Source organism: Talpa europaea (assembly GCF_964194135.1).
Source record: "Talpa europaea genome assembly, chromosome: 4".
Taxonomy (NCBI): Eukaryota; Metazoa; Chordata; class Mammalia; order Eulipotyphla; family Talpidae; genus Talpa; species Talpa europaea.
Window position 1 is genome coordinate 53408738 of NC_140070.1, and position 25366 is coordinate 53434103.

General features: G+C 33.1%; 1 protein-coding gene across 1 annotated transcript in view; it reads left to right on the forward strand.

Annotated features, from left to right (window-relative positions):
• Positions 1 to 22060, forward strand: part of PLS1 (plastin 1) — a gene marked incomplete at its 3' end in the record, with an annotated part of 44260 nt that extends 22200 nt beyond the window's left edge. The window contains exons 8-15 of the mRNA XM_084231262.1: positions 1733 to 1828; positions 5381 to 5576; positions 9780 to 9858; positions 13438 to 13552; positions 16528 to 16661; positions 17077 to 17200; positions 21559 to 21683; positions 21925 to 22060. Coding sequence (XP_084087388.1) covers positions 1733 to 1828; positions 5381 to 5576; positions 9780 to 9858; positions 13438 to 13552; positions 16528 to 16661; positions 17077 to 17200; positions 21559 to 21683; positions 21925 to 22060 — 1005 coding nt within the window. The remainder of the gene's footprint in view (positions 1 to 1732; positions 1829 to 5380; positions 5577 to 9779; positions 9859 to 13437; positions 13553 to 16527; positions 16662 to 17076; positions 17201 to 21558; positions 21684 to 21924) is intronic.
• Between the last annotated feature and the right edge of the window lie 3306 nt (positions 22061 to 25366).

Genomic DNA, 25366 nt, shown 5'->3' on the forward strand with positions numbered 1-25366 from the left:
TGAAAAACAGAAGCGGTTCAAATTTAAATTTGAATTGAACTTAAATTCCCAAGGATATAGTATAGGCAATGAAATTTTGAATTTCCTAGTTGAGGTGGATCCCCTGATTTTTTTATAAATCACAAAATTTTTTATAAATAATAAACCAATTTACTGACTTTTAATAAATTCATGACTATGAGAGGAAGGGGCTGCTAACCTTAGCAGAGTAAACATTCTTTCCCATTTTATGTGCCACAAATTGACTAAATTATAATGCTATGAAACTGTTAATTTGGACTGACTCCATCTATTGGGCTAGAGGCCCTGTGGGCCTACCAGTTCAACATTCTAAATCCCACTTTGCCAATAACTAGCTAATAAGAATCCATTTATCTGAGGGCACAGGAATTGATAAACAAAGGGAACTTTTAAGATATGTTTCTCATCCAAAGTGACTTGAAGTATTTCCTTCCCTAAGGGGAGGGTCTTGTCAGACTGCAGTGTAATGTTCAATCTTCATAACACGTATGTGGTCACTACTGAGAAAACTTGGGTCCCTTGGGATTTTTCTTCTCTATGGATTTTTCCCCAAATGAATCAGATTTGACACTAATTAATATATTCTCTTAGATATTTTAAAACCTTCATTCAGGATTTTTTTTTTTGGTCATAATAGCCTAGATGATAACTAGTATCTTTAAAATGATGCTGCTTTTCTTTGTTTTCATTTTGATAGCCCTCATATAAAAGTGGATTTGGGTGTGTTCTCATATTTTAAAATTCTGTTCAAACCCCTCTGTGGGGCATTATGCCAGGCACGGGGTATGCAAAAATCTAGTTTTTGAGAAGTGTGCCAATTACACAGGGAGATAAACATCTAGTAAATAGATATGTCAGTTATCTATTACTGTATAACAAACCACTCAGTGTAATAACTTAAAATAATAGTTTATTGTGTCTCAAATCTGTGGATTAGCCACCAACACTTGGATGGGTGGTTCTGATGGTTTCGGTTAACTTCACTAATTCAGCCACATTCAGCTGTCAGTGGAACTGGTCTGGAAGATACATTCATGTGTCAGGTGCCTCTCTGCTTCTCCCCATGAGGCCTTTCCACATGGCAAATTTGGGCTCCCTCACAGCATGGTACTCTCAGGTAGTTGGACTTACAAGGATGCCAACATCAAGAGGGAGCAGAACCTCTTAAGAATTGGACTCAGAAGCCCCAGATCACCACTTTCACATTCAATGGGTCAAAGCAAGCCACAAGGCCAGTCTAAATTAAAGGGGAGTGGAAATAGACTATGTGTTTTGATGGAAAAATCTACCTATATATAATGGAAAAATAATAGCTATATTTAGAGACAGCTTCACTGGATAACTTAATACAGTGTAGTCACAGCTTTTTTTTTTTGAGGTAGGCATGTATTGCTGTGCAATATAAGGGAGGGCCCTTAATTCGTTCTAGATTAACTAGGGAATGCTTCCAAACGATTCTGATGCTTGGGAATGTAAACAAACGAGAAAGTTAAGGATGGATAATTCCAGGTGTAGGGAAGAGTGTGGCCCAAAGCTCTGAGGTCTGAGACAGAATAGTACATTTAGGAGTTGAGAAGCAGTCAGTAAAGTAATTAAATTATTATTCCATTCTTTGACAAGGACATTTTTTTGCTTTGGTTTGAACACTTTCCCCCCTTAATTTAATGATTTTATTCATTTTTAAGATGCTATTTCATTTCTTTCCCTGAAGGATTCAAGAGCCTATTTCCATCTGCTAAATCAGATTGCACCTAACGGTGAGCGGGGTGATGGGCCTGCCATTGCCATTGACCTTTCAGGATTTAACGTGAGTACAGTTTTGTTTTGTTTTTTTAATTTTTTTAGAACTGTTTTTTTCCTCTCAAGATTTATTTATTCATGCATGCAAGAACTGGGGTACAGGCCAGATGTGTGGAAGGGTGAGAGGATTCACCAGAGACAAAGTGGGGGACAGAACAGGCAGACTGAAACACACTGCTGAGGGGAGCAGCGGGCGACACAGGAGAGGTCTGCCGCGCCATGTGGGAATCTTGCCGGCCAGCTGGGCTTGAACTTGTGCTGCAGACAGTGGACAGCTTCACAGCACTGCACTCAACCGCCTGTACCACCAGGGAGGCCCTGAGTACAGTTCTTAATTAAAGTTGTTTTGGATAATTTGGATAAAATATACATAACATTTACTCTTCTAACCATTTTTAAGTGTACAGTAGAATTAAGTACATTTGCATTGTATGCAACCATCACACTGATCCATCTCTAGAACTTATTTCATCCCATACCACCTCCCTGTACCCATTAAACAATTATTTCTGATTCCTCCTTCCTCTAAGCCTCTAGTGACCACTGTTCTACTTTCTATCTCTGTGAATTTGACTAGTGAGCACAATCAAGTTTAGAGGGCAATACTTTTTAGGCAGAATACCCTACTGGAGTCCTCAGCCCTTCATCAAAGGTTTATCCTTTATACTTCAGAAGATTTTTCATGCTGTTAAAATCCAGATCGCCATGCTAAACATCTGACAGGTATGACTGAAAAAAAGGAAATTACAGAATTCTGATTATGAGTATGTGTGAAATCAAAGCTTCCATCACACTCTGCCTGGGTCTATATAACAGGAACCCACCAGGGTGCTTTTGTTACTCAGCTGTTTACTAGGAAGGGAAACAATAAGCTATTATAATAGATTGCTAAGCAATTATCAGTTCTGTTAGATTAGGAGATGTACTTAAAATGCAATATTGATTATACTTAGTATTAAAGGCAACTTATTGCTAATTATATTTCACATTATTATAATGAAACATCTAAGAATCAGCATTATAAAACTATGTAAATATTTGTAAATTATTTGAATCAGAAAATTAGGAATTTAAAAACTTAGTTCTTTGTGTATGTATGTTACTTGGTTTTATTTTACACTAAGAGATGGGCTCAAAGCTTGATTAATTTGACAGTTAAGTTGACTGTTCCTAAATGAAGCTGACAATTGGCTTCTCTCATAATATTTTAATAATGTACCTTAAAAAAAGTATTCATCTTACAAGTTTTTCTGAAACCCAAATATATAATAACTTGAAAAACAACATTTAGAAAACAAAAGCCACTGTAAAAAGGTTAAAACAACTAGAACAGTACAAGTTATATATGGCTCTAGTTTTACAGTTTTCTTGCTGCATCATCAATGTCAGAAATCAGTTCTTCAGAACTACCTTTTCTTCCTGGTTTCATTTTACCCTCTGGATCTTTGCAGTGATTTCTAATATCAATTAGGATTTTTCCCTTTAAAGTCTGAACACTGATGTATCATCTTTTCCCGATCTGGAACATGTTGTTTGCTGCCTCTGCTCTACTTAGAGGACAAGAAGGCTCTTGAAGTTTCACCAGGCTTTTGCTTCTCTACAGATTTTTCTGGAATAACCTGCTTTTGCTTCTTTAACTTTTTGCCCACTTCATTGTCACAATTACAGACAAAAGAGCTTGAAGAAATAAATCCCACTGACGTAGGCTTTGCTCCACTTTGTGGCCAAGCAACTTTTAGCTTGCTAGTTCACTACTCAAAATTATTTCAAAAGTATTTCAAAACTGAACAGACTCTAGTATATTGAAATACTGTGCTTTTTCCCTCCAGGTTCAACAAGTAGCAGCTTATCTTTTTAATTTGTCATCTACCTATTTCCCTTCTCTCCCATGTTCATTTGAAGCAAACCCTAGACAGCATATTGTTTCATCAATAAATCTTTCAATATGTACTTCTAGAAGAGAGATACTTTTGAAATATAACCAGATTACCTTATTATACCAAAAATTAATCTATAAAATCAAAATAACTTATCAATGTTGACATTTTCAAATTGCTTCATGCATGTCAATTTTTTTGTAGTTTATTTGCTTTAAGATCTAAATAAGGCTTACATATTGTAATTTGTTCATGTCTACCCTAGATCTGTTTTCTTTTTGCTACTTAATAACACCAAACCTACCACTTTCTGTGATTTCATTTACATTTTTACTTTTTTGCAATTCTGGTATATCACTCCTGCATAAACCCTCAAGTAAAGCACTTGGTGTTAATTTGCATTTCGCTGTGCAGTTCTTCCCTGTCCTGTCTCTGCCTCATCTTAATGTGCAACTACCATCTTGAAACTTATATTCATTATTCTTTCGCTTTTCTGCTTATATAGTATTTTAAAACAATAATATTGCTTATAAATTAATTTTTACTTTTAAACAATATTTGTCATGTAATTAAATTTCTAGTTTTTATTTTAAACATGCTTTTATAATGGTCACTCACTGTATAACTGTGGATATAATGGGGTACCATTTACTAAGGTTAAAAATGAATCCTCCATTCCTTGCCCAGCAGGCAGGCTTCAATACATAAAGAAATTTATAAGGTTGTCTTGGGGACAAGGCTGTAGTACTAATCACCATGACCAGAACAACCAGCCCAGCTCTAGGAATGCAGAAGTAGAGATCAATTGCAGATATCAGTTTGACCCTGCAAATGAGAGTGTTTTGTAGTTCTATTTTGTAAATCAGCAACTAAGATTTTACTTCTAAGATTGCTTTAGTTGTCTGCAACTAAAGCAGTCCCCCAGCAGATAACTGGTGCAAGCTGGTGCCCCAAGTTAGAAAGCCCATGAGAAACTCATGGTCTTCACACGCAGACTTCTCCCATCTGGCCCCCTGCTCCCTTGCAGGGTATTCCAATAAATCCACCTTTTCTGTTCTCCACTCTGTCTCTGGGAAATTCTTTCTCTCTCTCACACACACACAGACACACACACACACAAACACACCTTCCCTTTGTGCCTCTGGCCTCACCCTGATACTTTTCTTTCACACACACACACACCCCCCTTCCTTTTATGCTCGGGCCTCACCCCAATACTTCTCCCCACTACATGTAACACAATTTTTTCTTCTCTTGTCATGTCGATAAGCCTTTGGTTTATTTCCAGAGTTTTACAGTTGTGAAAAGTGCTGTTCCTTTGGATTTTAATATTTTTAATTTGTATTCCCAAATTACTAAGCCTCTTAACCAGAAAGCATTCTGATATATGGCCTTGAACAAGTTACCTATACTTTGACATGTAGATTTTGATGTAATATTTGAGAATTTTGTTGAGTATTGATTGCAGCAATGAAGGTGGAATAATACTCTGATTCCAGCAAGAAAACAAGAGACTTGTTCTTATATATTTAAAAGATATCATTTGATTTGGAATTCCTGCATATCTGACCTTATTTTGAGCTACTATATATTTCTAGGAAAGTAATTGCATATCAATATATGTAGTAATAAAAAGTTATGGCAATCAAAAGTTTAACCTTGACTTTTATTTCATTGTTTAGGAGAAAAATGACATGAAGCGTGCAGGATACATGCTTCAGGAAGCAGATAAACTGGGCTGCCGACAGTTTGTTACTCCTGCAGATGTGGTTTCAGGCAATCCTAAACTTAATTTAGCTTTTGTAGCTAATCTGTTTAACACATATCCAGGCCTACACAAGCCTAATAATAATGACATCGATATGAATTTGTTGGAAGGTATGTATTTTTTTTATGGTGTGTCTTATTTCACTGTCAGAGGTAGAGGGATTGTGGTGGGAGATATACATTCTTGTGTGAAGTAATGTGTATGTGAATCCATTAAAAAGTTCAAATTAAATAGAGCAGTAATTGGTTTTAGTTAAAAGGGAATGCTGGGTGAATCTTACTTCTCTGTCATTTTTCCATAGGAGTTTAATGAAAAGTATCATACATTTAAATATTCTTAAAATGGCCATATCACATAACTCCACCACCATTATGGACAATTAATTAGCTATTGGAAAAAAATAATTATTTGTAGCTTCTTTTTTCTCTTTTGAAAGCTGCAGTTTGACTCTAGCATTGTTCTCTTTCTAATGTTTTTAGTACACATGAAAAAAATTACAATATTCATTACTTGTTCGTGTGTGGGCTATTGTTATCTGTCTCATAATTTATAATACTTTCCTATTTTGCTTCATGAAATGCAGATTTGACCCCTCCTAATGTAGGTACTGTATTTAGTACTTTTCTATACTCTAAATATATTCATTCTGAATTTTTTTTTTTTAGTATCATTTCTATTTTGGTTGAATTTTTTTTTTTTGCATTGTTCATGCTGTGTTTTTTTTCTGTCTTAATATGCCTAAAGAATGAATGACACGAAATACAAATGAGACTCAATTAGAATAGCAGAGCAAGACTTTGATTATGTAAACTCTCCACCTAATTTTGACAATTGGATTTTATGATTTGATGTAAAGCCTTTATCCCTATCTGTGAATAAACAAACTTACCTTTTATTACAAATAATGTTTGAAAGGAATCTCTTAGGTTTTATAACAGATAATTTTGTATTACCTAGCTATGTTACATTTACTGTTTGTTATTGAAGTTTACAATATATAAATCATCACTCTGATTAAAAATATTCTCAATACAGTATGTAGTTCTTTCTCCTTACCTGTTTCCCACCCTTCTTTTCTTCTCTCATCCTCACACTTTCATTCATATGTACACCAAAAACCTCTTAGTATCAGAATTAAAAGAAAAACTTTTGTCGGAAAGGAGTCAACACTAAAATACTCTTGTTATTTGCCCGGGTTTGAGGAAGATAGTCTTCAAGCAGGGATTCTCCTTGGTGGGGAAAATTTGATGTTGCTGTGTTCATTTTCTCACATCACCCACCATATTTCCTTCTTCCCCAGTGAAACAGAATGAGAAATAAGGTTCATGTTCTTTTTCTTTTTGATCGCCACAACCAGAGTTTCAGTGTCCTTGTAACTATGTAATTATAGGTTTTTGATTAATGACAAAATTTTCAGATTTAACAAATATGTTCTTGGAGGAATATGATTCATTGAATTCATTCTTCTGTATATAGAAAAGTAACTGAGAGGGCAGATAGACAAAAATGTAAATTTTTCAGCAGAAAAATTTAGGGTGAAGGATTAGGATTTTTAAAGAATTTAATAAAAGAAAGACTGCTAAGTTTTTAGTCAGCCTGGAAAATTTCAAAATCTCCTTGTGTCTTACAGAAGAAGGCATTGTTTAGAGTGGCATATTAAAAATGATCTGCTTTTTATAGTCACTGAATTCTTGCTAGATATCTTTCCCAACCTGCTCTCCTATTTGTCACGTTTGAATTCTTTTGCTAGTATCCAGCATGCATTTGGAATTTTTTCAGTGTGAGTAGGATTGCTAAATATTTCCATTAGTATTTACTATACTTACCTAAGCTGCTGCTATGGGAAATATTTATCATTCATCTTTACTTAGAACATATGTATGTCCTGAAACATCTGTCAAAATTGTATTCAACTTTGTCATTGGAATTTTTTCCTCTGTAAATTTGTGGTTTTATAAATTCTTAATGAAATTTGAAGCTTGGCCTTATCACATTCTATATACGTATATTAGTATGTACTACTGGCAAAGAATTGTATATACATGGAATTAAAGGAAATTAAAAGTCCATTTAATTAAAGACCGTATCGAACCTTTGTATTAAATTGAGCCAAATATTAGCCAAGTGGCAGTCTATAAAGGGGCTATCTCAGAATACATATGATGATAGAAAGTAATAGGCCACAGAATTACAAAGACTGTTCAAATCATGATACTGCCATTTAATATCTGAGTGATTTCTGTGAGCCTTTGTTTTCTCACTTATAAAATGGGACTAATAATAATTATTTTGAAAAAGTTAGAAAGTGAGTTAAAATGACCTTTCTTGAATGAAAGAGTTTAGCATACAATATGTGCTCAGTAACGGTCAGGTTAGGAAGAGGGTCGCACTTAATACATCACTTAGCACTTAGTGAGTATTAAATATATGTTCATTTTATTTCTTCTTAGTAGCCTACTATAAATATGCACCATATTTTCTGAAATGTATCAATTGCAGATGTCAGTTTGACCCTGCAAATGAGAGTGTTTTGTAGTTCTATCTTGTAAATCAGCAACTAAGATTTTACTTCTAAGATTGCTTTAGTTGTCTGCAATCTAGACATTTCTAATCTGATATACATATGTTTTTGTAATGCTTTTTCATAACTCTTGCACAAATGCATAGTGTTCCTGGCTTTGAGCATTTATTTACCAAAACAACATAAAATGTCATTAGATAGAAAAATGTTCACTTATAGAATCGATTTTACTTTCCAAGCATCAAAATTAAATAATTATGTAATTAGTTGAGAACAGTAGGAAGAAGCAGCAGACCTCTCCTGTCTTGCCCGCTGCTTCTCTTAGCAGTATACTTTAATAAATCTGCCATTTCTGTTCCCCCCAAAAAGAAAGAAATATGAACCTCTGAAACTTATAAAGCTTCAGAACTCAACCAAAATACAAGTATTTTTAAATAATAATATTTTTTAAAAATATTATTCACTGTACTGTTAGGTTCAGCCTAATTTAGATACTCTTTTCAATTAAAAATTAAACCATTGTTATATTAACAGTGCTTATAATTTTAAAACACAATTTGGATTTTCCTAGATGGAAATAATATAAAAATCATCTAATTACTGGAAAAAATTGTATTTATAGCAAAATAGCAGATTTCAATAGAAAACAACTAAAAGGTAAAAACCAAGTCACATGCATCAAACTGTTGATAATAGTATGTTTATATTTATTACAATGTGGTAGTGGCATATACAACAGACTATCAGTTACCTTTTATGCAGACTAGAGGGAACAAAATTTAAGCAAGAAAGTTATATGGCTGTGTAATTAGTAGAATTAAAGCAGATTCTGGAGAAGCTGTTAGATAATAGCATTGAAAACCATGCGAAAAAACAGTAGAGCATATTATTTCCTGAACAGTTGACACACCAAAAAATAGAATCTGTTAGGTCTCGTAAGATTTTGGGTCCTGTTCTGGGTGTGCATGTTTATACTATCTATAACATTTAGTCTGATGACTGCAAGGATGCCTCTTTAGGAGTGGGACCCTGGAGTTGAGATGTTTATAGATTTATTTGCCAAATTGTCCTCAGAATCCCACATGAACCAACATCTAGAGAGTGACCTTAACTTGCCTGTGGTTTACAAATGTTGACAGCTGTAAATGTTTCAGTTTTTCAGAATCCTGTGTGGGGGGCAGTGTCCCTTCTGTATTTTCAGTAGTGACACTCTTGAAAAAAACAAAACTCAGGAAACCTCTAATATAGTTATATCCTTTCATTGCCTATTTTATTATTATCTGCAATCCCCTATCCCTTTCTTTGTTGTTTGGTAGAATTAAAATGCAAGCTTCTGTGCTGAGAAACTTTCCCGTCTAAAGCTATAATTTGGACAAATTTAAAAGCTCTGCTTTGAGAAAGGTCCAGCTTTTCTATTTTTAATGTGCTAATATTTCCTGTATTGCTGAAAGATTTGTTGCTAAGTTTTAGCCAATTATTTGCCTATAATAACTACAGATTTGGCCACATAAATTTATCTGTTACTTTTATGGACAGAAACCTATGGCTCATTAGTTCACAGACATCTAAGAAAGGAACTCTAGATGGAGAAATTTTAGAGCAACTGGACTTTTTTTAAGATGGTGGGAAGGACTTTACCAATAATATATTTTTCCTTTTCCCTAAAAAAGATTGTGTCACAAGAATCATGGTATAGTTTGCATGGCCAGTTTATATCCACCAGATGATTTTAAAATACACTACCTGTTTCCTTTTGTCCTGAATCATAAGTGTGAATTTGTGTCTACTTTAGGAGAGAGCAAGGAAGAGAGAACATTTCGAAACTGGATGAATTCCTTGGGGGTCAACCCATACATTAATCATTTATACAGGTAAATATTTTACTGTGTTTTATCTACGGCCAGCGTCCAACTTTTCATGTTTCAAAGTGTAGTTAAGTGTACATGAGAACATTTTCTAAAGATCACAAAATTTTAGCAAAAATTTGGTTTTTAGAATGCTGAGGATTGGCAATATAATGGATTTTAAAATGAAAAGCAAAGTATTTTAAAAGATGAGGATGTGATAGTTATAATTTTTGATGATGTAAATAGGCAATTTGATAAAGACAACCTTTTATAATTGCTAGGGAAAATATATTATTTTAACTCAGAAGAACATTAATTCTATAAATTTTTGTATCAGTATTTTTCATTATGTCACATTCTTTTTGTACATTTTTACCAAAAATCTCAATTAGCTTATAATTTGTTGTGTGTGTTATTTCCAACTTGTAGAAATAACTTGTTTTCCCAGAACAATGCCAACACATTATTAACACTGTTAGGACTAAGGAAATAATTTACTGAGTCATTTTCTATGCTCTCTTATAGTGCTAACAATGTTTTTCTAGGTGTGGATGAAAACAAACCTTTGTTCTTTATTATAGAATCTACCAGGCTGCCTTGAAAGAATGCAAAGAACTCAACTTTAGCTAATTGTATTATTTTAGGAAAAAATATAATTAATAACCATTATTAATTTACATATAAGGAAACACCTTAGTGATTATTAATGACGTTATGATTTAAATATGAACTAAAGATTAATGCCGCAAAAGACCAAGTTCACTGATGGAGGATTTTTGATGTTATTTCTGCTCCTTGATGTATATTCAAAATAATCTTTAAAATTTAAAACAAATATTGCTTTATTATGATAACTAACTTGGATGTATTAGATTCACATTCGATAATCTCTTTAAGAGTGTTTAAATTCCAGTTAAATGACTTCATGTACATCATTTAGACTGAAATTCCCATTACAGTTTCTGGATAGTAAAGGATTCAAATACAGGTGATTCGGAGGGATTAAATCTTTATGGATCAGTTTGAAATGTCTATAATATAAATTGAGAGAGAAAAATAATAGATCGTGTGCTCTCATTTATAATTAAAAATTGTGTGTATACATATATGTATGTGAGTTTTTAAAAAATCTGGAGGGAACCATACCAAATTGTATGCAACATAGAGTGGATGGTAATGAGAAAACTTATATTTTTAATCTTAGTAATGTAAATTTTTTTATAATGAGCATTTATTTCTTTTTGAATTAAAAAGTAAATTTAAAACTAGAGGGTTAAGATTTGTTGAGTCATGGTAGCTTCTTCCTTTTCTGTGAATGTTAAGAACATTGGAGTTCTTTATGGTTGATGGCAGAGAAAAGAATGGACCCATTTTTTTAGTTAAATATTATTTGTGGTTATATAGATCCTGAAATGCTAGCATAGTACTCTAAGCATGCGTAAATTTTTCTTGGGAATAGGAATGTAATGTTCCCTTTTCTTGGGCGAGAGCATTGAGAAAATCCTCAAAAGTAATATAACTTTAAGAAGAACTATCAGATACAGGAAAACAATAGCCAAAGTTCTGGTTGATTTCAGAACCAGGTGTCTATAAATTTGTGTGTGCATAATAGTCTTTAACCTACCCCTGAGTTTTCCATCTACAGTATAAACAAACCAAGGATTAGGGCAATTTAGATTGGCTTTCAATGAAAATTCTCTTTGAAAGTACTTATTAAATATATTGTAAGAACTATTAAATTAGTCCTAGAATTTTTCAATTAAAAGATGGTTCTAAATGCATCTTGAATTTTCTGGAAATGATTTCTGGGCCTCGGTTTCCCAATGCTGAAAACATGAATAATAATACCATACTATGTAGAAATGAGAATGACTTCACTGAGAGTAAAAAAAGGAAAACTCTTGAAATAGTTGAGATTCTAGAACATATACAAATACTTGATATTCTTTTTTAAAATTTTCTTGCATAGTTGTTCATTTTTTATTTATTTATGCATACAAGAGCTGGGGTACAGACCAGAGGTGCGGGGGGAAGGTGGGTGGGTGAGAGGATTCACCAGAGACAGAGTGGGAACAGAACAGGCAGAATGATTGAAATAAACTGCTGAGGGGAGCAGTGGGCGAGACAGGCAAGGTCTGCTGCACCATGTGTGTAGCTCCCTGGCCAGCCTGGGATCGAACTTGTGCTTCAGAGGCTAAGGATAGCTTCACAGTGCTGTGCTTAACCCCTTGTGCCACGAGGGAGGCCCTCATAGTTGTTGATTTTTATAAAGTATTTTATTTCTCCACTCATTTGAAGTCCCCATAATTTCCCCAGCCACCTTAGGACCCAAGAACCATCACCAGTCCCTTGTGCTCTTCCCTCCCGCTTTGACCCCTCCCCCTCCCCCTTCCCTGCTGTATGCCTCAGATCTATGGTTTGCCTGCAAGTCTTGTCTTTTTCCTGAACCTTTGTTCAGCAATTATTTTTTTAAATACAATATTCTCCATGTACTTATAGATAACCTGGTCAGCTCTTAATTACCTTAGTAGAAGACTTTCTTGCTCCATTTTTCAAACATGGCCCAGCCCCTTTCACTGCTATGCAATATTGCAGCATAACTCTGATACAAATCTTAGCAAAACATAACTTAGTGGACAAGCTATTTAGGGAGAAAAGCCACATACCATGTGACAGAGCTGGCAATTTTAACATTAGTTGCTATTGCTTTATGTCCTTAGCATATAAGATTGAAAACAGATTCTATAGACATACTTTGAGCTTCACACATGGGAATAATTTTTTGTTAATCCAAACTGGTAATATTCTTACTTCACAGATTTCTAGTTGCTTATAAATTCCTTTCTCTTAACCCCCATTATTTAACATGAGTAATTGCTATTGAGTTGATGTTGTGATTTTTGTGTAATTATTCTTTAAAAGTCTATATAAATAATACATGAACTCATTCACACTGTACAAGTTTCAGGAAGTGTGTAAATATGTAGAATAAAATAAGAAAAATTCTTCCCTTACCCCCATATTCCTTTTTCCTGTATAGAGATAGTTGCTATCAACAGTCCATAGTACAGTATTGGTTTTATTTTTATTTTATTTAATATCTAAAATGGTAGGTTTGTTAGGAAAAGGAAAGGAGAAGGTGCTTGTGCAGACACCAGTGGACATAAAGAGATGTGATACAAGTTCTTAAATATTCTTAATTTTTAAAAATAAATTTAACGAATGATAAATTATATGCAGTCTTCTGCCACTTTTTAAAACTTGATATGTCTTGTAAAGCTTTTAATGTTAGTACACACAGATCAATCTTGTGCTGGCCTGGAAGTCCATAGTATGGAAAGTTTATTAAAGTTTATTACTTGCTGGCATTTAGTTTGTTTCTATGTGTATAAATATTGTGTCAGTGGATAGTCTTATATGTCTTTGTAAATCTTTATAAAAAAACTTTGGACAGATTCCTGGGTTGGAGGTTCTGAGTCAAATGATATGACCTTTAAGCATTGAATGACCCTGTTGTGTTTCAGTGCAAATCTAATGTGCTAAAGAAAATTTGATGGTACCATTATTTCCCCCTCCTTCATCTTCTTTTTCTTGTTGTTGTAGTGACCTTGCAGATGCTCTAGTGATTTTTCAGCTCTATGAAATGATCCGTGTGCCAGTCAACTGGAGCCATGTCAACAAACCTCCTTATCCTGCTCTTGGAGGGAACATGAAGAAGGTGAGTGAAATAGTGACCATAGTTAATGCCATTATTGCTCTGATATGAAACATGATTTAGAGTTTCATAAAGCTTAGTAAAGTGTAGTGTGTCCCCACAGTTCTGATTCAAACCAAAAATATATCAAGGTTAACAGCCCTTTTATTAGTGTGCTTTAATATATGTTTAGAAAGATGAAGGCATTCCCCCCAGTGATATTCCACATATAGCCGTGGCTTTTGTTATTAGCGGGTTCTAGTACTTAATCTTCTTTGAGTTGCATTATAAATGAATTCTTATTTTATAATCACAACAATATATCCAGTCTTTACTGGTTCGTCATTAATATTTTTCAACAGATCCTTATTGATTAGCCATGTACCCATATAATATAATGCAGGATATTAAAATATTGAAAGACATGGAATTCATTCTGAGGAATCCTGATGAAATAAGGGATATAAGATATCTATGCAAACAACTACCATAGAGCATAGTGGGCAAAGATGAATATTATGAATCCTAAGGTAAAAAAGACCACAGGCTGACTTTATGCAAGAGATGGTATTTGAGTTAGACTTTGAGAAATGGATAGAATTTATCAGAAGGACACTAGAGAGGGCTGAAGACTAGGGAAACCAATAGTGGTAGGAAAGCAAAAAGTGTTTCTGGGAATTGGGGAGAATTGTTTGGTTACAATAGAGGATTCTGATAGGTAAAAGTGAATACAGAATACAGACTGGAGTCAGATGTTGAGAGCATTGGATGTCAGATTAAAGACTTTGGATTTTAAACTTTAAGTAATGGGAAGCCTTTGAATGTTTTTGAGCAGTACAGTTATTGACTAAAGTATGTGGGAGAATATCTGGCCAGTGAATGTAAAGAAAAGTTCTTGCAACAAAAAACTATGAACCAGAGACACTTTTTGGGGGGTGGGGGGTGGGAGGGGAGGGATTGGGGTCAAAATGGGGGGGTTGCAGTTGTATGGAGAATATAAAAATAAAATCTATTATTTAAAAAAAAGAAAAGTTCTTGTTTCCCACTATTTTGGGTATCCGTGACCTACCTAACTATGAACACTAAGAGGTATTCATATTTGTTCTGTTGACTTGATGCTCTAATATTCAACTTTGGTTTTGTGTTTCCTTTATACCTTTGTATAAGGATTATTTGCTTTCCAAAGGAAAAGAATGTAGAACTTACAAATTTTTCTCATTCCTATTCTAGTTTCTCTAGATTTTGCCAGACCTTAGAACTATTTTGCCAAATTTGGAGTTAGTTGTGCCAAAATATAGAACATAACTTTCCCCTGTGCTGGGATCCATTTCTTTTCCCTTTCATTGCTAGCCTAGTGTTCCTGACTTCCTTTCTCACTATTATTCCCCTCAAAAATTTTGGTCAAACTATGAATTAAATGGTCCTTCACTGTAATACATTTATAGTAATGACTATCATATTTCTAGAATATCCTCCTGTTGAAATGGGTGTTAGTGGAAAACATGATGGTATTTATCTCTCTTGTGCACACTGTTATTTAATCTGATCTTTGATGCTACATTGTATAAATTAGGAATCTATTCCATTTTTTCTATGCATTTCTGTAACATATTTCTATTAGGCAACCTAAATCTATGATTACTAGGAAAATGAAAGAATTGTGAAATATTTTGTCTTGCATTTAAAAAATGAATACAACCTCAAGATTTTATTTAACTTAGGGGATTAGGCAGAGGTTAGAGCAGGTTCAAAGGATCTTTATGAGTTTTTATTTGTAACAAACTGACATTTGGCAATTTGGATTCTTTTTGGAAGAACAATACCCATTTATTTGTGGTTCCTTTCTCATTTTACTGGAAATATTTTCTTATTCTTAGACCAAACAACGTATCTGTCTATCTCTTATTAAATTACTTTGCAATGAGATCTTAAGTAACTTGGGAAAGAGAATCAAGAGGAACATTGTTCTTAACTAAATATATATTTTATTCCCAGAAGAATTTAGTGAGTACTTTTACTATCGATGATATTAAAAAATTACAAGATGTTACAATTTCACAGAGGGAAAAAATTCAAATATGTAAGTCAGTATATATATATATATATATATATATATATATATATATACATATATACACATATATCTCCTTTGAGAAGAAGTATAGTACTACATGATTGGAGATAATAAATCCCAATGTAGGTCAAGGTAAACAAAAAAAGTGTATCAGAGAAAGGACTTGACTTATGTATGTCCCTAGGAAGTGTAATACGCAGGTCAATATTTTATCTGGTGTTCATTCACCCAATTTTTAACTTTAAGCAGGACACTGTGCTGGTTCCTGAATTGGGATTGAGGGAGAGTGTGATAGAAATTTGTATGAGTGATAGTTTTTGTCCTTTAAAAGAAGTTATGCTAGGGTTTGCAAAAGGAAATACATAAAATAGAAGTATACATAAAAGATGGTGCATAGGCATTATCAGAAGCTCAGCAAAGGGATAGGCCATTTTCAGCTGGCACAGTTAAGGTTAAACCTTTATTGAAGAAAGTACACTGAAGGCTGATCAGTAAGAACATTCAAGATGAAGTTCAATTCTTACTGAAGTAATTTCACCTCTATTCCTTCATTTTAAAATTAAAAAACAGTACTTATTACTTTTATTAATGGGATATAGGAAACAGTTTTTTAATCACAGATTTGCCATTGACTGGATGTATAATCTGGGACACTTAAATTTTCAAAATACGAGGGGATTTTAAAACTTTCCAATCAGTTGTTTTTCTATCTAGGTTAATACCTCAGTGCTTTATATCTTCAGCTATAAAATGGGAATAATTATTTCCTTAATTTTCCTTAATTTCCTTAAATTTGCTTAATGTTATAAAATGAAATTGGCATATAAATGTAAGGTGTTAATGATTATTTTTCAGATGAGTGAACCAGATTGGCATTTTCAAAAGATGTATTTTTTGTATCCAAACTTTTACTTATTGTTTACAGATTGAAAATTGTAACTATGCTGTGGAACTTGGAAAGAATACAGCCAAATTCTCCTTGGTTGGCATTGCTGGGCAGGACCTAAATGAAGGAAATGCCACACTTACTCTGGCATTAGTATGGCAGCTGATGAGAAGGTAAAAAACATACATTTATAGCAATGCTATCAGTTTCCTTCAACAAGTCATTTGAGATATATACAATGCATATACAATGCAAAATATTAATTTTTAAATGATTTACTGTTGATAGTGTATTTTTTATAAATTACACTTTATTTTAAAAGTGGGTCAGTCTCTAGAAACACAATCATTTTTATTAATGCTGCTTAAAAGCTGCTTTATAAGTTTTTATTTTTTAAAAATACCATACAGTAGTTTTTGTTTCTAAGCTTTGTAACTGGAATGTAATCAAGTTCAAATGCCAGACTAAAATTAGAAATATTTGTTAGAACTGAAGTGTTTTTTAAATATTTATCTGAATACTAATATAAGTGATGTGTGAGCAAATTTCCCCCCTTTCTGTCTCAAATATACATCTTTTCTGTTACAGATACACATTGAATGTGTTATCAGATCTTGGAGAGGGTGAAAAAGTAAATGATGACATTATTATTAATTGGGTTAACCAGACTCTTAAACATGCAAACAAAAAGACTTCTATTTCCAGCTTCAAGGTAATCAAAAGTTATTTAAAACTATTTTTAGTACAACATTTAGTTAGGAAGGAATTTTTATTCAGAACAACATTGGTTTGGGTTTGGAATTACAATGTTAAGTCTCAGAAACACACAAGTTATGAGCTTAGGCATACTAATTATTTGCATGTGTAAAATGAAAATACTCAGTTTGAATTCTTGTATTTTTTATTGATTGTCCTACTGAATCTAAATGCAGGTTAATTATTATCAGACTTTGGTAATCTAATCTTAACAAAAATAGCATAGAGCCAAAAAACCCAATTGTCAAATGAAAAACATAAAAAGTCATTGTTTATATAGGACCTATAATGTTTTGTGCTCCCTATCAGCAGTCTCAGAATTGTATTGACATCATTTCCAAGGCATAACAGAGCCAACCAAACCGATTCAAGTGGGAATTGAGAAAACTGGTAGGAAAAAATATCTTCTCATCTGGCTTCATAATGGCACTTAACACTCACTTCCAAGCATTTGTGGATGATTCATAAAGCACTCAAAATGTAATCTGCACATACATACCCACTAATTTTCATGCATTTCCATTGTGTTTTGCTTTGCATGCAAGCTGATGTTAGCTACAAATAAGCATGTCTGCTTGTACACATTCATTCAGTGAACTTTGTGTTTGTGATTTTTATTATATGTGAAAAATCAACAGTAAAATAGTATCCTTTAGTGAAATAAGATTGCAAACATATAAAACCCTAAACTGTCCTGAGTTTTCTACCCTTCTTTCTTTCTTATTTTTGCCTTTGCTTACTATGTTTAACAACATTATAGAGCAGAAGAAATGTTAGAAATTAATCAATTAAATCTTTTATACTTTACCAAAACTAAGTCCCAAAGTGTGGCTATATAATACCCTTGGGGAAGTCCCTATTTAGGAAAGGAAGCAAATAAGAAAACATCAGTGTCTGGGGAATCAGTAATTCCATGGAAATCAGCTAAGGGAGTAGGGAGCACATAAGATGCAGTTTATAGAGACCTTAGCAGCTATATATCAACGGCTGAGTCACACCTCTGGAAGATAAACATGAATTTACTTCTTACTCACCATATAGTATCTGTGTGACCTTGAGCAAGTTATTAATTTCTCTATGCTTCATTTCGCCCATATTTAATATGGAGATAATAATAATATCTGTTTTCTGGGTTTATTGTTAAACATTAAAAAATGTGAAGAGCTCATTTGTATCTTGCACATATTAAGGACTCAAATAACTGGGAGGACTTGCCACACTATTGGTACTGCCAATATATAAAGGATATCATGTGATGATAGCAGCCACATCACTGTTTTTGTCCTTTTATTTTAAAAAAATGACAGGAAGTGAAATGGAATGGAATAGAGTGTTCTAATAGTAATGTATATCAAGTTAAGAGAAACATGATACAGTCCATTATCTTGAAAATCAAGCCAAATTCTAGTTTATTTGTCTTTAAGATTCTAGAAGTTCTTTTTGCTTAAGTAATTTTTTATGATTAACTTAAGAAAAGGAAAAGGAAAAATGATGCTAAACTAAGGGCTTACTATACTCCTATGCCACCTTCAAAAAGTAAAATGGGGCCCTCCCTGGTGACTGAGGGGTTAAGCCTCAGCTCTATTACCACTGTGGCCTGAGTTCGATTCCCTGCCTGGGAGCTAACCCACATATGGTGCAGCAGACCTCTCCTGTCTTGCCCTCTGCTCCCCTTAGCAGTGTATTTCAGTAAATCTACCAATTCTGCACCCCACTCTGTCTGTGGTGAATCTTTTCACCCCCTTCACCTCTTGCCTACACCCCAGCTTTTTTACAAAAATAAATAAATAAAGTAAAATGTCTTCACTGATAATATAAAAAACTGAGAAGTTGGAAGATAGGCTTATTTTTTGGACATAGGAAGATAAGGTATCCAATACAATTTTCATTCATCTCATTTCCCAAGGTGAACCCTAAAAAAAGATAAGTAGAAAAATTCTTATTTCCTAAATCCAAGTAAACAAATACTCAAAATAACACAAAACGGCCTAAATTTTCAGCTCTAAGATGACTAATGTCTGAGGATCTAGTGTATAACATGGCAACTACAGTTGATGACACTGTATTGTATTGTTGATATTTGCTAGAACGTAAATGTTTTCATGCACAACAAATATATTATGGCAATGGTGACAGATGTTTTCATCCATCCATGGAGGGAAGTTGGGAAGAAACTTTTCATAATGTATAGGCATATAAGATCATAAAGAAGTACACTTTGACTATCTTACAATTTTGTCAACTGAATCTCAGTAAATTTGAAAAAAAGAAATGAGCAAAACATTTTTTTCCAAACTTAAAAAAAAGCCACATGTAAATAATCAAAATGTAGCAAAATGAAACACTTGTTTTTAATTATCATATGAATATATTAAAATTAAGCATATAGAAATTTCAAATTTGTTACAGAATGACATAAATATTTAATTTTAGAAAGTATATTGGTGTATATTAGAGTCATCTAGAAAACTTATTTTAAAATGTAGACTCCCGGTACCATTCACAGCTAACTTAACTCATTAATTTCAGTGTAGAGATAAATATTTCCTTTTACAATGTGTCCCAGATGATTTTCATGTAGGTGGTCTGCAGAATACACATTGAGAAAACAGGTGTAACAACCTTTCAAAAAAATCCATATTGCCAGCATCAGATAGATTTAGGGACCTTAATTATTTTTACCTCTACTTCTACTGCTTCCCAAAAATCAGTTTCATAAGGTGGACATTCCTGATAATGAGGAATATACATTTTTCTAAAGTTAATTAAAAAAAATGTTGTAGCTCATAGATGACCTCTAAAAGTAACATGTTAACTCTTTTTCTTATGGCTTCAAATTTATCAAATATTTATTAAGAACCTATATATGGCTGGGAGCTGTATTACATGCTTTCTCTTATTTTATCTTAATATATCCAAGAATCCTGTCACATTTTCATTTTTACTGATTAGGAAAGGATACTTTTGACTTCAGTAACAGAAACACAATTTAAAGTGTTTGAAACCAAAAGGAAAGATGCTGTATAAGAGAAACCCAGAGACCCAGCTGGTTCTCCTCTCAATTGTAGTATAGCTGCTAGCTTGAGAGAGAACTCGTTCTCTCATTTACATTCACGAAGAGGGGTTACTGACTTCCCATATCTCTTCCTAAATAGTAAAATGTTCACATGAAATTAAATTGGGCCTAAATTAAATTATTGGGGTTACGCTATCTGGCTTAGACTAGTGTTTTCCAACTTTTTTTATTGTTCCCCTAAGGAGCAATTTTCTTCTTAAACACCCCCAAAATTGTAATACCATAGCTATTATTGTATTTCTGCTGATGCACTGTGTGTTTTATGCATGAAAGAATGTTTATGACCTTACCCACATTGAGAATACATGGCCTAGAGTAACTCAGGATCACCCCTGGAGCTGTGGTTAAAGTCAGCTTTCCTCTAAGACATGTCTCTGTGAGGGAGGTATGGTTATAGAGCAAAAATGTAGGTTGTTAGGATGGGGAAAGTAGTAAGAGTAGAAAGTTCACTGAGCAGATGATGAACCTGAGAGAGAGAACAAATAATTTGTTCAAGTACTGGTAAATAGTAAAATCATTTTGGATCAGGGTTTCTGATTCCAACTACACTGCTCTAACCCTCTAGAATTTAGTTAGACAATTAAACTTTTAGTCTGCCATGGAAGTAATCTCAAAAATGGAGAGAATTTTGGGAATTAGAATCAGGCAAACATGGTTTCAAATACTGGTTCTGTTCATGTTCAAATATTGGTTTTGAGGACTTCATGTTCTCCATCTTTAAAAGAAGTTTTATTTCTTTATTACCAGGCTTAGTAGGACTAAACACTAAGTATGTAAAGCAACTAGATTAATGCGTTTGGAAATGTTAGTTCCTTTCCACTATTATTTTCATTTCATATTCTGAGAAACATTAAGTGAAAGTTTAGGAATCCAGGGTCTAAGAAATAATATTACTAGAATTTGCAAAACTTGATTTACAATTCATCAGTTCCCTCTCAAAAGTTATTTTTTACAGCATGGATACTGTAGTAGCATTGTTTAGGAATTGTCATATCCACACTCCTTACTCAGGTAATGGTGACAACTCTGTGCACTGTAATCTCTGTAAAGACTGAAGGAAAAGCATGTTTCAAACGGTTCACGATGTATACTTTTTGCAGAAAAGCTTTTTGCAGAAAAGCTGAATGTTCGGTTTAAAAAAATGTATAAATTATACTCAGTTATAGAGTTATGATCAGAAGAGTCTGCTATTTATGAACATTTAAAGATGTTTATTACTATTAAACTTTATTTTCTAGGACAAATCTATTAGCACAAGTTTACCTGTCCTAGATTTAATAGATGCCATTGCACCAAATGCAATTCGTCAAGAAATGATCAAGCGAGAAAACTTATCTGATGAGGACAAGCTGAACAATGCTAAGTAAGCCTTTGTGGTTTATATTAAAACATACTGGCTCACTGATTCTTTCAAATCCTTTCAAGTAAAGTTACTATGTCTTTAGTATTTTTAAGTATAATTTGTATAAGAAACGTGATTTAAAGGCATAAATTTAACCTTATTGTACAGTTAATCTTATCACAATTTTCACCCTTTTGTTAAATTTATTAAGTGAAAACATAATAGGTAACAAATACCAAGATATTTTTCTTATCTTTTCAAGATATGCCATTTCAGTTGCTCGAAAGATCGGTGCCCGGATATATGCCTTGCCTGATGATCTCGTAGAAGTGAAACCAGAGATGGTCATGACGGTGTTTGCATGCTTAATGGGAAAAGGGTTGAACAAAATAAAATAATGAACCATTTAATATGATTTTCTGCCACATTAAAGACTTCAAATGCCTCAGTTTACAGAATTCTGAAATGTAATGAATATAAAACCAGAGATTCTTTATACACTCAAAATAGTTACATAATTCATTAATGAATCCAGTGTCCTGCTCATGCTAGTTAGAATATTGTCAACGTTTTGGGATAATACAGTTAATTTAGAAATTGATGCTGGTAATATAATGTTCATTGCAAAGCTGATATTTCATGATTAAATTATTTTTCTTTCCTCGAATTCTCATTAAAACAAGACTAATTCATTCTTTTTCATGGTTCAAAAAAGATCAGTACAAAAATTTTTGCAAGTCCTACTGTGAAAGGTGTTTTGATTTTGTGTGTGTGTGTTAATTTAGATCATAAATGTATTCACAGTCATAATCTACTTTAAACTTTTTATTTTCCTTTATATAAAGTGGCCTAAAACTTTAACTTTTCTGTAAATTTCTATATTATCTAAAATTTGTGACAAATATTATTCATTAACATTAAACTTTTTCATATATGAGAACTCAACCCCAAAATTACATGAATTTTTTCCTTAAAAGTGAAGTAGTTGCTTTTTACTTAAAATTTAATTTTGACTGCAGTGAGACTGTGTGTGTGTGTGTGTGTATGTATGTTAATTTGGTAATACAGCTTTAACTATGACATGCAGCACATATATGGTGTTAGAGAATGTGTGTGAATGTGTGTGTGTGTCTGTGTGTGTTTGTGTATAGCACTTGATTTACCCAGATTTCCTTAAAATGTATGTATAATTGATCAGTCAGCCAAGCTAATCATTAAGTATTTATTGTGTCCCCACTATTGTGTAACACTTTCCAGTTTGTAGATACCTGGTACATGAAGATTCCTTTTTAGAAATACATATTTTGAATGTGCATATAGTTATTTTCAACTGACTTCTTCCAATTATTTATAGTCAAACATTGGCATTTCAAGACATATTGACACTATGCTATTAGCTTCAAATACTTGTGTTAATTTTAAGCTCCACTGAAGTCCTAAGTAATTTAGAATCTTTCCACTGAATATTGTTAGTAGAAGGTAACACAATACTAATATTCAACATAGAGTATTTTCCTATTTTTTCCACAGCCTCCTACAAACGGGCATTGTTTGGTTAATGCTTTTGTTACTCTTGGACTAGCTAAAGCTTTGGACCTATTTTCATCTCATTTTTGAGCAGTAGACAATTCTGCTAACAAATCTGCTCCCTACATCTTCCATTGTTAGTGCAACTGCTGTGCAACAAAAATGCTAACTGAATGAATAGGCCAAGTCCCATTTCTACCACTGATTAAAACATATGTTGGTAAGAGATTGCTCATGTGTTCAGACTTTTTTAAATGAAATGAAGTGGAATTTTGAAATATATTCTTCTACAAGAGAATTCCTTTTCTTTTATATTTTGATGATTGCTTACCATATATGAAAATTAAGATACATTCCTATCTTTTCTGAGATTATTTAAATCAGACCCCCCCTTTTTTTATTTTTCAGATTTACACAAAATTTGGCACTTTAGAGTGTTCTTTTTCTCACAAAGTATATTTAATAAAAATTTTGTGTATGTACAAACTTATCATATGTGTATGTTCAAGAAAGGAATTCTTAAATGAATCAGTAAAAAAAATTATCAGACAAAGTAATGGGGAATGAAGGTGGTTTTTGGTTCTTTAATGTAATTTTAGTAAAGACCAACTGCAGGATTATTATAAATTTTTATGAGTGAGTTAAGTCACAAATTTGTCTGCTATGATCCAGGTATGATGCTGCACACTGGGGATCTGGCTGAGTAAAATACATAACCTGACCTCATAAATCTCATAGTGAAGAAAGACTATAAACAAATAGGTATTTTAGATAGTGATAAATGCAGTAGAAGAAATGAGAGTAGTAAGACAGAGACTGATTTGGGAACCAGGGTGAACTTAGTTTGAATGGTCAGGAAGTTTTCTCTAAAGATGTATTATTTGCACTCAAATATGAATGAGGAGGAGAAACTAGGTGATGAGGGTTCAGCAGAGGAAACAAGTGCAAATGCTCTGAAGCAGAAAGTTTTGTAGGGATCTAAAGAAAAGAAATAGGCAAATTTGGTCTAAGAGCAGTAAAGGAGAGGTACACAGTTTGGAGATGTAGATATGTCCATTCTACCCATAGGACTAAATCTAAATCTGGGGTTTCTTTTCTCCAGGGAAGTTGTGATGGTTTTTCTGCTTAATATCTATAATTTGGTGATTTGCTTAGATTAATTTGCTACTTCTGAAATCTTGTATGTCATTGTGTATTATAACTGTCATTAGTTTCCATTTCACAGATGTAAAATAAACAGATCATAAAGGATGTTAAAATAGTCAGATTTATATTGGCTAAAAAGAGTACCAGAAAGGCAAGAAGAATATTCTGCATCTAAATGATTTTAAAAGACTTTTGATAAATAGGATATTTTAAAATATTGGCTTATGGTGAAGGAGAGAAAATCCACTAATAACTTTGGAATACCTCTTAGGATGATCTACTATAATATGCTGGAATTCCTCTTAATCTAAGAGATTAATTTAGCTCCTGTTAGTTTTATGGTTGTGAATACCTATTTCACAAGCTTGAAAAGTCTTCAGATTAAAGTGGTTTCTGTAGTTCTGAACCATCTGAACTTTTATCCTCAAACGCTGGAGCTTTTGGATGGGTTAGTGCTAGAATTGTTTTGCTACTGACAAAATACTTTACTGGACTACAAAGTATATAAGTGCACATGGGGGCACACACATACACAGCGAAAATATACCACTGTTCACTGACCACTAATGAGCAATTATACATTCTATCAGACACAAATTAGGAACTATGAAAAATTACTGAATGGGGAAGAGCTATGATCTAGAGACAGGAACAAAAAAGCTAAAATAATTCAATAAATTATTTTTTTGAAAATGCTTGGAAAGGTTAGCAATGTTGTCTAATACCTCTCAAAAGAAGATCTAAAAAGGGCCTTGAATGATGAGAATGATATATTTGGGAAATTTGGGAATTAGTGTTGATGAGAACAATGATGGAACAAATCAACCTGAACAAAAGAATTTCCCTTGAGTGTAATATAATCACAAATAAATTCATGTATTGCCTCAAAGCACCAACTGCTTTAGGTTTTTGTGTAGTTGGTTGTGGAAATAACAGGAATTACTAGAGACAAAATTTTTTAGTTTCTGTTCCCTATCTATAAAGGTGAAAGGATCCGCTCTAAGAGTTGGTAAAAAATTTTTTTGAAAGGA